The 18748-nt window shown below is 39.7% G+C and overlaps 1 protein-coding gene across 2 annotated transcripts in view; it reads left to right on the forward strand.

The window, feature by feature from the left end:
- DAAM2 (dishevelled associated activator of morphogenesis 2) overlaps window positions 1-18748 on the forward strand; it is a gene marked incomplete at its 5' end in the record, with an annotated part of 187843 nt that overhangs the window by 116133 nt on the left and 52962 nt on the right. For both annotated transcript variants that reach the window (XM_084203000.1, XM_084203001.1), the window contains 3 exons: window positions 298-372; window positions 6623-6717; window positions 12936-13269. In XM_084203000.1, coding sequence (XP_084059126.1) covers window positions 298-372; window positions 6623-6717; window positions 12936-13269 — 504 coding nt within the window. The remainder of the gene's footprint in view (window positions 1-297; window positions 373-6622; window positions 6718-12935; window positions 13270-18748) is intronic.

An 18748-nucleotide genomic window follows, 5' to 3' on the forward strand; every position in this document is an offset into this window, starting at 1 on the left:
ACTGAGGTTTGCTGCTTAGATGCCAAAGATAACTGTATTTCCATCAAACTTTATTATTCTGTGTTCAATAATCTGAGCTGAAAGGGATTCTTTTTATCTGGCATATCATGGTGACAGGGCTGACTTTACACTTTCAGAAGTGTTTGTAATAAATGCCATGCGCCCATGTGCATTGTACAAGAATAGAGGGGAGATAACACAATACAGAGCAGAGCAATGAAGAATCCCAGGTGGTTCTTGAGTGGCTTTCATCCTGTAAAGTCATCTTGTGTAACCTTGCCTAACTTTCTGTTTCAGGAACAAGAAGATCCTAATAAGCTTGCTACCAGCTGGCCAGACTACTACATTGACCGCATCAATTCCATGGCAGCAGTAAGTTACCTCTCCTGCTAAACAGGGAACACTTCCTACCACAGGGATGTGTTTCTTTAGGAAGGAGTCCTCAAAAGAGAAGAATGTTAGCCCAAAGGCATAACTGATTTAAAATAGGGGTTCCAAAAGAAGAGTGTGAGGATTAAGAAAGAGCCCTGCTCCTCTAGCATTAGAAAGTACTATATTAGAAAGCACTATAAATATTTCCTTTTTTTTATTTCTACAATACTGAGTACTGAAGGCAACCAAATTGGGGTCTGAAATGAAAATTAGAGAGAGTATTTGATGAATCAGCAAAAAGCAACTGTTTAAAAACTAGGTGAAGTTTTATTTTGTTGTATGGTTTCAAGTTGATTTGTATCCAATCTACAAAATAACACTTGGGTTCTTAGTTTAGTAGAAGAAATAAAGAAAAGGTAGTTGTTTATATAAGATAATATCCAGTAATATAAGAACAGATAAATAAAAGAGCATAAGGCCTTAGACATAAGACCTTAGACATAAGATACAAGCCAAGAAGGTATTTGAGGAAAATCTTTTTTAATTGTCTCTGTTCAGTAGTTGTGTAGTGTGTCTCTTCCTCTGAAACATCCAGTAAAGCTAGGCACCAGCGGAATCAGAGCATCTGCATGTAGTGTTCACTGATCTCCTTTAATTTGGTAGATTTTACATTCTGAAATTTGGTTATTTTACTGAATTTGTAGTCAAATTTTTCCTCCAATTACTCATGTGCAGTGTCTGCTCAGCTTTAGTTGATGGTTGTGCAAAAATGATAGAACTCTGTTCCTAGCACCTTAGGTAGTACCCCTTGCTTGTTTACTTATGCTTTTATTTTAGATTCCTGAAGGCTTCTCTGCACCTTTTGTATTGTGGTTATGAGCTATGAAATCATTTCATAAAACTAATGTCTTAATGGATACTAAATGTGGCAGTAATGATGTATTTGTCATGGTAAAATATGTTGTGCCGAGTAAAAAAACCTAAGATTTGCAAGCTATAATAACTCACTTAAGAGGATAAAAGAAAAGCTGCTTTCTACTGAGAGTCATGAATAAACAAAACTATCACCTTCCTTCATGCCATATTTTCATGGGGCAGAGTAAAGGAATAGAAAGAATATCAACTTATTTTTAGAAAAGACATTGAGCTTTAGTGACTGGCAAGACACTCTGCTTTGATTTCCTGACTGAACAAATTTACTCTACTAAGGCCATTAAGGGGAAAAAAAAATTAGTATGAAACCTTGCAGTGTTACTGAGCCAAATACTTCTGGTAGGATTTGATCCAAGGCCTCTTGAATCTACTGAAGTTTTTCCATTGATTTCAGTGACTTTTGGGTTAGTCTTTAAATGATCTTGATGTAAACTTGGAGTGAATATGTATACACCACTGTTGCAAATCTGGAACAGCTCCATGGAATGAGACTATATTTTGGCCTATGTTTCTAATTTTAAATGTGTTTTAAGAGCACCAATAAACACCAGCCCTGGTAATGTTGTTTGCATGCCTGGATGCCAATGCCTGAATGATTGATAACCTTTTATTTGGCTTCAGGACTCGTGATTCACTCTAATGCTCAAGGTGTTGAGAAGACACACTGGGGTTAAAACCCCTGTGTCTGATTTACAATTTGGTTCCTTCATTTTTCAGCAGGTGAAACCAAGTTGACTCGATTTTGCTGAAATTGTATCAGCGGAAAACTGGAGTAATCCAGCTAAGAACCAGCTCCAACACACTTTAAAAGACATGTTCTGTTCATTATTATTTAGACCTCTGAGATTCCTAACTTTCAAACAGCTATTTTTGGGTCCCATATAATTTCAGTTCTAAATTTAGTGGTGGGTTTTTTAATTTTTTTTTAACTGCTTCCAAGTGAAGTTGACTTTGAAGCTGTGAAACAAAAATGTGTTTCATGTTGCTTTCTGACAATATCTAGTGTATTTCAATTTGTGTCTCTTGGGCACTATCAGGTATTGCAATGTTTCAATTGGAAATATTGCAAGAAGTATTGGAGTTGAAGTGGTAGTAGTAACCACAGAAGTGTTAGTTTAAAATGCCTTAAATCCTGCTTTTAATGAAATTTTGACCTTGCATCTCCTGTGGATTTGTCACATAAGAATCGTTTCATATTTGTCTTTCCCATCCTTTTCTGTGTCCTTTTGTTTAATGATGAAGTCCTTTTTTAATATATATTAGCTTGGCAAGGATGTTCCTCCTACTCGCTGAATGAGTGGAAATGGCACCTTTTTTGTGCTGGATCATCAGGTATCTTTCTGTGGGTTTCAGCGGGCCAGGGCTCCTGTGCTCAAGGATCACTTTCTCAGAAGCCCTGCTGTATCTGCCCTTCACAGATTGTGTTTGAGAGCAATGTGGTGATTCCTGACATGTTTGACGTTCCCTACTTGTAACCTTAGACCACTATGTTAGGAAGCACTTTAGGTCACAGATTCCTGATCCACTCCAAAAAAACGTGCATTTTATGCGCGGTTCTCTTCCCGCAATTGTTTCTGTTGCTATGACTTCTCAGATTTTTACAGATTTCAAACCAAATTCTCCCAAGAGCAAATGTCTAAAACTGGGTCTCTTTACTAGTGTGCAATTCACAGCATGTGGAGGCACTGTCCCATACTCCAGGTAGTCTGACTGGAAGGCAGTAGAACATTGGTACACTGTCTTCTGGACCAGTCATTAAGACAAAGGGACAGCTGCTAATCATGTTTAATTTAGAAAGCAAAGCCTCCAAATTTGTCTAGTCCTCTGATCTCTAAGTGCTATAAATGACACTGGGGATGGGGACAGGGTGCATGCCCACAATAGAAGACTGTTTCCATTATCAGTGTCATTGTCATCTGCTGATTCATCGAAACACAGAAGTTTCTTTTCTTAAAAATAGAGCAGCTGCCCTGTTATTATAACATGTAAAGAAATGTCCCTGTGCTCCTTCTGCCCTCCTTGTCCTATGGCACTACTTGGCAGCACAAATAAACAGAAATAAAGCTTGCACTTTACTTGGGGAGGAAAAATTCTGACAGCACTGTGTTGCTTTTATGGTTTTTGGCTGTGGATGCATTTTTGCAGAGAGACTTTCAGGTGAGCAGTAGTTGAAAATTCAGCTTTTCTGGAGAGGTCAAGATTGGTCAAGATTGTGAGATGGGTCAAGATTAATAAATACAGCTGTAACCAGGACCTTTTCCTTGACTCAGAAAACATTTGTTTAAGGCAGAGCAGCTTCACAGGAGGTTAAAAAAATATATCTTTCAGCAGAATTTAGCAGGTGGATGATAACTTACTCCTCTAAGTTAGATGACATATATGTTACTTTAAGCTTACCTGCATTAAAGTTCAGGTTTTTTTAAATTACATCTATTCATAGTTTATTTTTTATTTTTTTTCAAATAAATTTGTTCTAATAATAATTTATTCTATTAGTTCAGCCTTAATGTAGTTAGAGATGTGGTGCACCTTGAATTTCAACTAACTACAATGAGAAGTCAGAACATCCAGGTTGCTTTTTCGCTCTTCATTCCTTTTGTTTCTTACCTTTTTCATTTCACATGTGTGAGGCTATGAAGTAAAATTAGGTCTGTAACACGGTGTATTGTTGATGCTGGTGTGTGCCTTTTCTTTCTTTTCCTCTCTCTTTTCCCCACATGCTGTCATCATTGTCTTTGTATTTTCCTTCCCAGTTGTTTTGGGGAATGATTAGCCATTAGGATAAGGTATGGGAAAAAAATCTGTGCTTTTAAAAAAAACTAAAATATTTCATTTCATATGCTAACTGAAGTTTTACGTATGAAATTCCACACAAATTATTGCTTTCGCAAATTCTTGAATTTTTTAACTGGCAAATCAAGTAAATAGATGCTGTACTTTCCAAGGTGATACACTTGATCTGGAAAACTTCAAATATAATAAATATGCTTATAAAAAGGGCCCTATTTATACGCTGTCTTTTAGGCACCAGAAAAGGACCTGGCACTATTTTGCTTCCCCTTCCTAGTATTTTGGTTAACTGATGGTAGCTATCTGCCTCCTGAGCCCAGCAGACGTTAGTCCTCGAGTGCAGTTTGTTCTTCAGGAAAGCAATTCATCAGTCAGCCACGTGAATGAAATCCAGACTCAAATAATGACAGTTTCCTCCCCTCTGTCTCCCAGGGACAGTTATGTTTTTTATAACTCTTGCTGAGAAAGCCATTTCACAATGCAAACCCAGTCTTTTTAGCGAGGGCATGAGGATTTGAATTCCTGGCCGTTCACAAGAGTGAGAAATGAAGGGCTCTTGGCTGCCTGCAGCTTTAGAAAAGGGGTTTTCCATAATCACCCTCTGTTGTAAAGGCAGGATTATTTGTATTTGTTTCATTTGGAAATGGGCCTTTTTCACTCTGAACGAAGTACTGTTGAGCACCCTCCTACCATCCATTTGCTTTCCCCCAAAATTGCTCAGAGGAGAAATTAAGCCATTGGAGGAACGGGAACTTTTCAAAGGAGCATTTACGGGCCAAAGGAAAGATGACCAGATGGGCTGTCACCCAAGAAAACACAAACCAAGCCCCAAATCACACCCGAGGACTTTGCCATCCATAATGCCTGTTCAGGGTTTCTGTTTATTTTTTGAAGAGGGGGATCATATATGGCTTGGCTTAAGAATTTCAATTTATGTTTCTGGCTGTCGGGGGATGCTGGCAGAAGATAAAACATCATCAGCTCATTTTCCATCAGTAGCGCTCTGTCATTCCATTAGGGCAGGAAATAGCTTGCTCTGTGACTGAGTGAATTTGACTTCAGCGTGGATCAGAGAGAGGACCCCTAGAGTTAAACACATCTCCCCATGCCAGCTGTTCAGCATAAGACAGCGGCGGCGTGCAGCCAAGTGACCACCCTCAGGGTCCAACACGTGCTGGCATCACATGACTTGCAAAAGCAGTGGGAGCAGTGGGAGCCCTTCCAGGGGAAGTGAGGTGTTGGGATGGAGAAGGTTAAAGGAGGTTCCGGTGAGACAAAGGTTTTCTTTGATGCTTGCTAAACAGTGAAACAAAGACTGAAATATTTTGCTGTGGTGAGCCATAATTGTAGCTTCTCAGATTCCACCACAGAGAGGTACAATATCAGATAGATGATACTAGTTTAATTGGGTTATTCATTTGAGAAGGGGTTCAGAGCTGCTTTCCAGATACCACTGAGTGATATCCACAAGAAGGCCTGCCAAAAACAGAATCATTTATCCTCTCATTTTACAGCTTGAGCGACTAAGAAGACATAGCTATAGGCTAAGAATTTCCAGCATTAAGTCCTGACTTTTTCAAAAGACACACATGGGACTTGTGAGCCTGAGTGATATATGCAAAGGGCACTGCAGAGTCTTGCTTCACATGACAGGGTTGCAGTGGTGCTGAGTGTAGATCTGGAACCTTAATTTTCCACTGATATACCACTTTTTTAAGGGCTTTATCTGACTTTGAGCACCATAATTTTTTGTGTGTATTCTACTCACTGTCTCTCTCCTTAATTTACAGTCTTCCACAGCAACTTCAGTTCCAGTTGACTGCAAGCTCTAGTGTTTGCAAGCTGCATGTGGGGGGGAGATCTAGGCTTCGTGTGTTTCAGTTTATTTGTTAAAAAAAGGGGACAGAGATTTTTCTGGTGCTCCAGCTTTTCCCAGCAAATGTTCCTAATTAATAAGGGCAAAGTGTATAGGGAACACCAGCATCCTAAAACAGGTGATATGCTTTGCATGGGGAAGAAAAGTCAAACGTGTACACACAGAAAATGTAATTCAGGGTACTTGCAGGCTTTCTAGTAACTTGAAGAAGATTTTATGCTTTGAAACCTGACACATAAGTCTGCTTTGGGTTTTTTCCCCCTCCACCCCAAATCCCTCCAGTCGTGTCACTCTAATAAAAGATATTGCCTCTCCCTGCAAACTTTGCCTCACACGTCCATAGATCACCACAGCGGATTGCTGTTCCAAATTAGGTACAGTTTTCTGCGGGCATACTGGCAACTGCGATTTTTGGGGGGTAATCTGAGACCCCTAGTTTAGCCAGTGTGGCAAAGTGATATGCTGCTGCCAGTCCACATGAGCAGCCTCATCTGGATTCAGTTTTGTAGCTGAGGCACTGCTTTCCTAGTGAGAGGTCAGCGGGCACCTCTGCACGTGTTGATGGGTTAGTTGTTTTCCATAATTCCTGGCCTGTCTCTTAGCTTCCACGTGGCTCAGGCTTTCCTAATTGCCACCTTCTTTTGTGAACAGATGCAGACTCTGTATGCTTTCGATGAAGAAGAAACAGAAATGAAAAATAAAATAGTTGAAGACTTGAAGACAGCCCTGCGGACGCAGCCCATGAGGTAATGTTGTTTGCCTTTCATCACGATTCCCTGCCTCCCAACGGTCAGATGTGACGCCACCAGCAGTGCCAAGGACAGAAACCTCATTGTCCCACCTCACACAAGCCTCTCTGAGATTTCAGACAATCCTGAGAGAGCCCTACAGTCCCTGGCCTGAGCCTGCTTAGTTGGCAGGCTAACTAATTTCACACTAATGCTGAAACATGTAGTTTCAGGAAAATAAAAGACAAAGTTTACTGTGAAAAATCTGTGGCAGATATTTGCAAACACTGGTAATGACTATGAAGATCAGATTTTTAGTCTTCACAGCCCCCTGCACATCTCAGTAATCTGATTCACTTTGGACAAAGTCTCAGCCTCTACTCTGAACTTTGAATTTAAGCTTCCCCTTATCTTTAGTAATGTGAACTGTTTAGTACAAAGCAGCTAATCCATCTGACATCACCTGGTCTGGCATTCTTCCCACTCTGTGCTGTAACTGTGGCACAGAAAAATGTAAAGAGACTTTATTGTTTACTGTCTTTGAAGGTAAGGTCATCTTTTTCTGGGAACAAAGCTCTGAACAACAGCAAACTAACTAGCATAGAAACCTTTTCAATTTAACACTTGGAAGAGCAGTGTGGAGAAACAATAACTTGAGTTGATATGATTTCAGGAAACACTCAATCAAAATAATTCTGAATGATTTTTATATTGGCCAAATACTTTTGTGCCCACACCATGCTGAAGTCATAGTTTCAAAGAGCTTCAGTAATGCCTAACCAAATACAGTTCTCTTTCAGGAAGGGGATCCTAACCAAGCAAAGAAAATAAATAAATAAAAAAATTCCAGAAAATAGTCTCAAAGAATTTTCATTGCATTTACTTTGACTTGAAGATTTTTTTGGGACTTCTTGCAGAGTTAAGTTCTAATTGTGTTTCTTCCTTTCATAATCTTTAAAAAATTCACTGCATGCACATTCTCTGTTTTTTGCCTCCTGTTTATTTTCTGTTTTGATGGGCTTTAAGAGAGCACAAAATCATATTCTGGTGTTCTTCAAGCATAAAGATTTATCAGGCTTTGGTAATTTTACACATGGGTAGAGTGAATGCTTTTAACGTGGAAGCAGAGAAGTTGTAGCCTATAGTCAAGAGTGACTGTTTGATGCTATCAGTGTCCTAAAGTAGAAAGCACAGTAAAATGCAGCTGGACTCTATGTTAAAATGGAAGCTGAGGCAACTGTCAAACTCCCAACTCTCTCCAGACTTTTAAACCCAAGTCCTGTGCAGTTGAGACTTGATATAGCAAAACTGTTACATTAATGTGGAGCTGGTTTGATGATTGCTCTGTGAAGGTGACAGCTTTCATTGTATGCAGCCACAGCAGCAAGGCCTCTTTGCTTTGTCTAGCTGAAATGTTTTGGTGGCCACTATTGGTTCTGCTGTGTCATTTTTAATAGACAGCCCAAACTCCTTGTTGAGGACAAAGCAAGAGAGAAGAAGAAGGAGCAGTGAGCGTTTGAGCAAATTCTTTTGCTCAAAGGCTTGCAAGATTTTTCTCCTCCAACCTGTATTGCATCTGCTGGATCCCCTTGACAACAGCCTGTTGCTTCATCTGTTTGTAATAACCCTGACAAGCACAAGCGTCAGTAGAGGCATCTATAGGCTGCCCTGTAAAGTCTTCTAAATTGCTGGCGATGGTTGTGGGGCTTTAAAAAAGAAAAAACAAAAAACAGTTAAGCCAAGCCAAATTTTGAGTTAAGTCCTGTGTCTCAACTAATTTCCAGAGACTCAATTCGTTAGCTGCCAAATGGGCTGCGTGCCAGTGCCTGATCAACAAGCCAACTTCTTCTTGATGGAAAGGTTGCAGTAGAGAGGCCCTCAGCTCCATCAAATCCCTCTCATAAGCAGTATGATACCTCAGCCTTCAAAATACTAGTCTTTCTAGTTTAATTTAGATATCAAATCCTGTTTTCTTTGCCACTTCTATTCATCAGGCCTCTGAAGAAAATAGAAGCCTAAATTCACACGGGATGAACTGTCTGGAATCCCTTTGTGATAGCAGGTTACACACGGGCTCTGACAGCTTACCAACAGGCTCCTCTGCTTGAATTCTCTGATCCAGAGGGATCAAAAGAAGAAAAATACATGCATTTGGCTCTCTGTTTTATCTTACTGTAAACTGTGTCTCTTCTAGTAGATAATGCAGAGTAATTACTAAGCTGTCTGTATTCCAACCCACCAGTTCTAACAGTAAAAAGTAAAGCAGACTTATCCAAACTCAAGTTCTTATCCTCTTTGTACAAAATGGGATAGGAGTATCCCTGGGGCAGTTTGGGGTCCCCTTTGAGCAAGCGCACCTTGTTTGGTATCTAGGAGCTGCCCAAAAATAATAAAGCCAGGTTATGTCTTAGTGCAGGGGAACGATCACAGCCACAGAGAACACAAATGCTACATCTGCATCTTGTAAAGAAACACATTTTCTCTCAGGTTTGTAAAAACTCAGTTTGTCATCACAATTGTTTATAGCTCTGTTAGGCAGAAGCAGTCGGAGAAGAGCTTTTCATTTGGCATTTTAGAGACCCAAAATGGAGGTTCAGAAGCGCAGCAAAAGCAAAAACTTAAGAGGAACTCAGAAAAAAATTGCTTTTTGGAGCCCTTGAAAAATACCTTCTTTAGTCTGATTCATCACTCATTCCTTTTACTGTCTGCATTTCTCCTTTTGTTTTATTCAGATTTACCGCCTCCTATTTTTTGTTGGATTTATCAGTATTGCATCCAGGTGCATAATGAAGAGGATCCTATATGCAACTAGGAAGCAAAATCCATGATGCTGAATTTTTCAGCAGTTCAGTAGTTATCAGAATTATGTGTGCCACCTGGTTCAAAAACTAATGCTGCAGGGAAGTGTAGCCTTGCCTGTTAACAGGGTGGGAACATCCTGCTCTCTGCATACCCACAGCATATGATCTTTTTGTCTTTCCTCAGCTGGATCAAGTCTTACAGGGAAGCTGTACCCCCAACACTTGGAATCCATCAGTGGGTCAGTTCCTCTTTGGCCACAACATCTGTATTTGGATGAGAGGTTTATTATTAGAGCTAGCTAACTCATTCTGATCAGCACTCTCTAAAACTTGAAAGGCAAAGAGGTGCCCTGCCTTTTAAAGTGTGCTAAACTGGTCAAGTGAGAGTCTGAGGTGAGGTTAGGCTTTAATTTGCTTGTTTAGCACCTATTAAAACACACTCTGCTTTATTTACATTTCAGTATCTGAATGTGTTAGCCAGAATGCGTTGGCAAATATGTTTAACTTTACACCTCCCAGTCTAGAACAAGACCTTACTTTGCAGCACAGAGGCTGGGTAGGACAGGAGTTAGTGACACATGTGCTGTGTTCTGTGTGCAAGAAGGTTCTTGACTTGTATCAGTTGGCTTTGCTGTTGCCCATACACACAGATACCTGCACAGAGGCAGACAGATGCACAAACACAAACAGTGTGAGGATTGTGCCTCGCGGGCTAAACTCCCACTTCTTTTTCTACCTTCTACAGACATTTGCTCACACACCTCCCCACACCAAACAAATCCTGATACTGAGAGTATCTGTTGGGCCAGCAGCTGCTTGTGCCATTTCTTTACCTCCCCCAGCATGTTTTCTGCCTTTTCTGGAGAATAAGGAGCTAAGTGTTTGAAAAAAGGAAGATGAAAATCATAATTTGATTCCTGCTTCTGACTGCAGCTGAAATAGAAGGGTACTTTCTTGCTATTGAGTAACACGACTCACTGTTTGCTCTCTGGGCTAGGAATAGTACAGGAAAGTCCCAACATTGTTTTAAATTATGTCATTAATCAAGTTTTGTCACACACACCGCTTTCCAGCACAGGCCTTCTTTTTGCAATGACCTCATCCTAACAGTCCTAGAAAAATTGCACTGCCAGTGAATTTAGTGAGAGTTTGTACTTTATTGGGACAATGTGACTTTTGTGCATTTACCATTTTTTTTCGCGTGGTCAGGCGAAAATACATGAAAATTGTAGTGCCTTGCTTGTCTTGTCATAAGATTGTGTGTTCTATCCCAAAGTGCATTTAGGGGACCCTTTGCTCTGCTGCTTCTTAGGATGTTTCCATCAGTATTGCTCTGTAACTTCAGAAACATATTCATCTTAAGTCTTCCCTCAGCCCTGGAAGTTAAAAGAACAGGGAAGAATAATTGTGCCTTTCCCCCAACCCCCAAAAGACAGAGGGAACAGATAAAGTATAGAATGGGACTTTTGTAGGTAAGGAGGACAATTTAAAGCCCCTCTGTAGTAGAGACAACAGTAACTCCACTCTTTATAGGCCCAGGACATTGATCAGAATTCATTTGCATCGTTGTTTAGTAACATGCTGAGTTTGTGCTTATTTTTTTTTCCTCCAAATAAACCCTTTGCAGCAACTCTTCTAGCTATGAATGCACTTGTTTCAGTCTTCTTTGTCAAGCTAGCAGCTAAATGCATTGCAGAAACTTAACTAAATCTGAATCTCTCTGTAATCAGTTTGAATAACAAACTGCTTTGGCTGACTTCCTGCTGCACAATGTCCATGCTGCTCTCAAGCCTGGAGAGAGAGGGTCTTTTGCTCCTACGATTTGTTAGGGTAGACAAAATGATGCACCCACAGAATGTGCAATCAGACCTTGCAAACTTGGCAGATTGTCTTAGCAGGGTTCAGTTAAACCATGTTTTCATTTTTGGTGACAGTCGCTTTGAAATTCAGTTTTGACCAAAACCCAGACATCAGACCAAAACTTTGTTGAATGCGCCAGGCTTTACCATATTTTTGGTAAAATTGCTGGCTCACATAAACTGAAAGTTGGCAAATCTATCAGCATATTCAGTGTAACTTTCAGGTAAACTCTGAAAATTCCTTTGTGGCGTGGAGTGTAACCATCAAAAGACCATACATATGTCAAATCCATGTTACCCAGAGAAATACAAGTATGGCTTGGGTTTCTCGTGCTGGCACTGGAACATGAACAGAGACCAGTGAAATTTGGTCTTTCAGCATGGTGCTTCCATTATTACTGATTATAAGTAACAGCATCTCATGGACAGAAAAAGAAAGATTGTACATTAGGGAAGAAGAGGGACTGGGTAAAAGTGCAGTGACACAGAATTTTGGTACTTTTAATTTTTTATACAACTGTTAGAACTGTTTTTTTGGCAACTGTTAGAAACCTTTTCAGTTGCTTGAAGTGTCTTTCTATATTATGGCGTTCAGAATGTGGCCATGGACAAATCATTGCTGGTGTACATTTTTATAGACTAAAAATTCAAGTGTGATGCATGTGGTTTTTCATTCAGACATTCCAAAAACTGTACCTATCTGAGCAACATGTTAGAGGAAGCAAACAGTGGGATCTAGGGAGATTATTTGCAGCCCTTTCCATGTCTTTGAATCCCCATTTTTAACCTGGGAACTTCAAACAAAACATTGCTAGAATGATTGGTTTGAACTAATTTATCTAATTCCATCCTTTTCCAGTTGGTTTGTCTGGAGGGCTGTTTGCATGGTCTAAATTGACCCATCTGGATTTTTTAACCCTGGTTTTCAACAAAAGCAGGGGAGCATTGCCACTTACAGAACATGCCCCTTTTAAATATAGCATGTTCCTACACATATGTCATGGGATTGGAGTGTGAAGGCAGTATGGCTGATGGACAGAGTGGGAATGAGTTCCCCTTTGTCAGTGTGCCCAAATCCTGGAGGTGGAACCTATAAGCAGTATTGGCTGAAAGTTAGAGCTAAGCCCAAAAATGGTTTTCAAGGTAATCTGAACTCATAACTAAAATGTGGTGACAAGTCTGTATGTTGGGTGTATTAGCACGTATGTAAGATGGAACAATTCAAAAGAATCCCTTCAGCCTTGAAAATGCAGCAGCTGTTGAGGTGAACCACAGCAGTGTTTGGTGGTAACTGCAACAAAGAACACAGAGACCCAACAGAAGTGTAAGATGATAGCATATAATTACCCTGAAACTATGTAACACACCATTATTAGCTGGAATGCTTTCTCTCTTGGTTTGTTTGCTTTGTTTTTCTTAAACACCTGGGAATTGTTCTGTGAATTTAGGCTGAAAACTAGCCAGCTTTTAAGGATCTGGGGTTGAATAATATGCTGTCTTTTGGATACAGTGCCTTTGGTCTGCCTTCCTTGTTTTACTTGGTTTTTTTTTTTTGTTTTTGTGTTTCTCTTTTCAGGTTTGTGACCAGGTTTATTGAGCTGGATGGCCTGAGCTGTTTGCTGAACTTCCTGAAGAGCATGGACTATGAGACCTCGGAGAGTCGCATCCACACATCCGTTATAGGGTGTATCAAGGCACTGATGAACAACTCCCAAGGACGGGCTCATGTCCTGGCCCATCCCGAAAGTATCAACATCATATCCCAGAGCTTACGGACTGAGAACATTAAGACCAAGATTGCTGTGCTGGAGATCCTAGGGGCTGTCTGCTTGGTACCAGATGGTCACAAAAAAGTCTTGCAAGCCATGCTTCACTACCAAGTCTATGCTGCAGAAAGGACAAGATTCCAGGTAAAAGGAGGATGCTTTGACAGAAATACCCAGAATGAGGGATCTCTGCTGGGAGTGATTTTTGAGTGCATATATTGCAAACTTCCTAAGTAGTAAAAAGGCAACATTTATAGTTTTGTTTTAGGAAGGGAAATTCCTCAAATAGGTTATTACTATATGTGTATACTTATATTTATACTTCTATTTCAAAACATATTGCTTGTCATTAATGCTAACATAAAATTCTGCATGTTTTGCCTGAAAATGGAGGTTCCCTTTGCTAAATGAAAGCTGAATATCTGCTCCTGCTCTAGCTTGATGGCATTTCTGGGATGGTAATGATTTGTTCTGTCCTAGAAGATGGAGCCACAGAATTTCAGGACCCTCTGTCCTCATTTTAAATCCTTGATTTAGTAATGAAAGAATTGTGGATTAAATTGTGGAGATGAAGAATTAAATTATGTATGGTGGAGGCACTTCACTTGCCACTTAGCAACCAACTTGTAAATCGTCATCACTTTGCAATTGTTGGCTCAAATAACTCCCATTCAGATCATAGGAGAGAAATACATTTTCAGAGACCTTGAAGTAGGTCAGGGACAGGCTTTTATTGTGGAAACTACTGGCTGCTACTATAATGTTCCTCCTCACAGTGAACTGAGCACCTTTACAAAAAGATAGTGGAGAATCTCTTGTGGTGAGTGAAGATGTGACTCCTTAACTTTGGGATAACAGCCATTTATCTTCTTCCTTAGATGAAATCATTAGACTGGTGTTGTGCCAACAGGCAGGGGATCCCAATGCATGACAGTCATTATCTCCTACCTACTTCTCAGCCAATGGATTTTAGGCTAATAAAATAGTGAATGGGGAAACAGTCTTTGCTGATGGACAGTTGCTGCCAATGTTTGTGTTAGAACCAAATGCACTGTGGATTTCACTGACTGTGACTCAGACCTGGGACAGGGATGCAGGAGATCTTGATTTAGTATTAATCTGCATTTGGCATTGGCAGGTCCATCCCTCTGTGGATGCTGCCTCATTTGCCTTGCTTGTCTATTCAGACTTGATGTGTGTCTTCGATATGCAAGTGCGACACATTTAATGTATGACTCCAGAAGTGGGGGCCTTTTGGCCTCAGTTGGAAGCTCTTGAGGCTTCTTCAATAGAGAAAATCATAATTACAGTAAAACTTGGAAGGTGAAGGGATTACAGCTTCAGACATAAGAATGTGTCACCATTCTTTAGTACAGGTGGAGGATAGGAATGAGCAGTGCAGGTGCAGGAAGTAAACCATGTACATGAGCTATGATGTGGAGATTATTGGGTACTGCCTATGGAGGAGAAGGAAAAGAATTAAGGTCAGTTTGTTCTCTAGTAATTAGCTGAAATAAGGAAACCTTCCTGAATTGATATGACATTATTTTATACCTGGGAGACAGGTGGGGGTAACTTGAGCTGCTCTAGAAAAAGCAGTAACTCAGGAGCCTGACTACACTTGTGGCCCCGTGTTAAGTTGCCCTTACTGGACCAACTGACTCTGCTTAATAAGCTCATATGGGACAGATGCTGAGTTTACCCGAGTTGGGTGTTCTCTCTCTCTCTTTCTGTGTTGATTTAAAAGTTACTGAATAACTGAGGTAAGTCACTGCTGGGTAAAATGTGGTAGCTTTTGAGGAATCTGGTGGAATGATTTGCAGATGCTTACCAGTCTCTTAAACTCATGAAAAGTACTTTGCCTAAATGCTGTTCTCATCAAAACACTTTTCCATTCAGGAAAAAATGAAAGATAAATGGATATTCTTTTTTATTTCTCAAGAAAAACAAAATAAAAAAAGAAGCCCTACCAAACCCCCAAAATGATTCAGCAGGAGGAATGTGTTCTTGTTTGCAATTACTAATACTTGTGTTTAGAGACTGAAATGAGATTTTCCACTATACTCAGCAATAGCTTGAGTTTAATTTTGAGGAGGTAAGTGTTCATCCAAAGACATTCCTCATCCATCTCCAGTTATTCTTCTAACAGAGAGACTGGGGATTTTTTAAATCCTGAAGAAACAAATGTGGTCATGGTGTTTTTCTTATGTTTTAGAAGTTTCTCTGATACTCTAGCTCTTAAAATTCAAGAGTGCTGCATCTCTTTGCCTCTTACCCTTCTGCACCAAGACCAGAATAGTCTTGCAGCTTATTGTCAGAAAAGCATCCACTGTAACTTGAATATGGGAAGCCATTTTAAAAGAAGGATGAGCTGAAAATGCTTGTTCTTTACCTTTCCTGTAAGCTTCAAAGGTGTAGTGTCCAATGAAAGCCTTTTTCTGTCCTCTTTTAATCCTAGCCCTGAATGCAATCTTTTTAAACCAGAGTTTGCAAGTATGTGAAGAGATCCTTCAGGTGTGAAACAGAACTCTTTGGGGGCAGATTGAGCATCTAGCAGCATCATTCGGTGTATGGATGTGTCCAGAAAGTGTGGAGCTTGCAGCAAACTTTATACTTTGCAGCTTGACTGTGACCAGCCACACCTAAACACTGTTATGTTGAAAACTGTCCACCACAAGTGGGGAATCTGGCAGAACCCACAAACAAGAATTCTTTCTGTGAAAGTAATAAAGCTGTGAACTAAACTGTAGGAACAGGAGAAACTCTTCAGAGTAGAAATTTCTTACTTTGCCTCTATGGTCCATCATTGCAGAATGATTCTAATTGGTGGGGGGAACAAAAGCTGGGAACTGTAAAGGCACTGCTCAGTCTTTATCTAGCTCTGCAAGACAGTGGCCAAATTAGACACACAATGCATCAGAGGGAAGTAATCTCAAATTTTGGAAATCAACTCAGTTCTTGTGAGGTAAAAATGCAGGGCTTTCTGGAAATTGTACTGAGCTCACTTTTATTGGAATGTCCAACAAATTACTTACAGGTGATGCTGACCTCTGAAAAAAATCAGTGCCAGTGTTGCTTTTCCTTAAGTTGCCTTCCTGACAACAGAGGTTGAAAATATTTGACATCCCATTCAGCCACCTCACTGTCACTTTGTGTACAATCTGTTTGGATTTATTTTCAACTCTTGCAGGTAGCAGTAAACCTAGGTGTCCCATTCTCCCTCGTGTCACTTGTCACCAGCACTATGTCTGTTGGGGAATCAGGAGGTTAATGTAATTAACACTAATACAGATCTACTTTTCCCCAAAACATTTTTTTTTTCCTTTTGAAGAGAAATATCATTGTGATGAGGAATAATTTGTGGTATATGCTTCTGCTTCCACTACTTCTTGTAAGAAGAAGGAAGAGAGGTTCAGAATGATTTACTGACAACTATCTAAAACTTGAGCTCTTGAATAACTTGCTGCTGACAACTTTAGATTGAAACAGTGATTATTTCCAGTGTGCACAAGTGTGGTGGAGTGTAGAGATCATGTATTTAACACAGCAGCATAAAACATGGCACATTTTGCTGAATGTGAGGAGTTATTGCCAGTCAATGTTCTAAACACAACTCCAGCTACCTGGCACAGCTGCCAAAAGTTGTCAGAAGACTCAGCAACTGGTGAAATAGTGGAGAAGGAAAGCTGTGACTTAAGGTATGGTTCTGACTAAACTTAGATTAACTCTGTCCTGCAATAGCTTCTGTTTCTCGAATAGAAAACTTACAGTTTTGTGTTAGGGTATCTGAAGTCAAAATTCAAATGACAGTGAAATTCCTGAGCATTAAAAATGCTTTTAGTCACAATTAACTTAACTAAATTGCACCAAATAATATCAGCTGAAGACCATTAATCAAACAGTACTGAAATGCTTCATAAAGAGTGTCTTTGCTTATTGATGTGTTCTTTTTTTGAAAAAAAAAATTATTAAGTTAGTGGAAAATATAAATAGAACTTATATGAATATGAGGGACTATTTTCTTATGAAAAAAAAATCAGGTTTTACTGTGAATTGAAACTGACATGAAATTTCTTTCTAAATTGCCAGCATTTCATTTACTGATTACAATTGGCAGTCCATAACTTCAATCAGGATTCACTTTAAAGCCCTGGGGAGATTCTCCAGAACTTACTCTTTTTTGTTGAAGCTCCAGTCGTCACTCGATTGCCTTTTCATACTGCAACTTTCCCCTGTGTATTTGATATTCAAGGCATTAATAAGTGCATCAGGATCATCCTTGTCTTGGCACTTGCAACAAGATTCTATACTTCGTTTGTGTCTCAATTGATATAGTCACTATATACCTATTTTCTCACATTTGCCACATCTTCTTGCCTGAGCTTTTCCCTTTGCTTGCTTTAATTATTGACCCTTCTTTTATAATGCTCTTCTGCCTGGAATGATTCTCACTTTAATGTCCAACAGGGCAGTCTGTAGTTCATCTTCAGATATTCTGTGAAAATTGTCCTCTTCAGAGTAACACTCTTTCTATACTCAAATACCAGGGTAGTATTAGGGCATGCCTTCAATCTCCTTCCTGAGGCAATCTTGAAAACTCTGTCTTCATCCAGTTGTTTGAAACATGCTTCTTTGCCTACAAATCCTACTCTGCCCCTTAAAGAACAGAGATGAAAGAGAACACTTGAAGTCCAAACAGTAGATCCTCAGAGCAGAAATGTGGAATTAGGAAGATGAGCCCTTGTTGTCCTTGCTGGGATTTTTTTCCATGTATTCAGTGTAATTCTGTCACTGGCTCACTGTGTGATCATAAAAACATTACTTTGTCTTTTCTTTTTTATTCTTGTGAATATGCAGTTTTATAAAATGCTATAAAAATCGAGAAAGAAGATTCTCTGATTTTAAAGTCATTCATCACTGAATTATTGTGTTTATGACTGGTTTCCCTTGTGAAAGGGTCTCATCCTTTCTCTCCCTTAAGCTGTTGCCTTTATGATTATTTTTATGCTCTCTGCTTCTCCTCCTTTTCTCTATGTCATGACATTGTATCACATTGTACTTTTTAACATGCCATATTTTGGGACAAAGCTAATATGCAAAGTCATAATGCTCTATTGGCTCAAAAACTTTATCAGGATGTTCTAGTACTCTTCCAGTATAGCTTGCTATTTAAAACACTTGTCTAGCTGTGGAGGGAGAAAGAATTTTCCTTTTAGTCTTGAGAGAACCTAGGTGTTAGATACTGTCTGAAATAAGCTGGTTTCACTTCCCAGTGGAAATATTAAATGGGCTGCTTTGGGCATAAAACTCTTGTTTTCCTCCTTAATGATGCTAGAAATTTTGAAGCTCGAGATGAATGAATAAAGGAAGTTTGATATTGTCTGTTGAAAAGGTGAAGGCCAGGAGCATTCCTTCCAGAGCCCCCTTGCCTGGTTTATATTAAACACTGTCAGTACAGACCATAATTTGTAAGGAGAAAGCTGATCAATTTGGAGTTGTAGTTGAGGATCTAACAAGGAACAAATTAAAAGGCTGTATTCACCCTTGATTTCCTTCTTCCCTTTAGGGCTCAACCAAAGCCTTTTGAGGTTTGCTGCAGATTGAATGAAACACTGCTGGGTGT

Source organism: Fringilla coelebs (genome assembly GCF_963513975.1).
Source record: "Fringilla coelebs genome assembly, chromosome: 3".
NCBI classification, from domain to species: domain Eukaryota; kingdom Metazoa; phylum Chordata; class Aves; order Passeriformes; family Fringillidae; genus Fringilla; species Fringilla coelebs.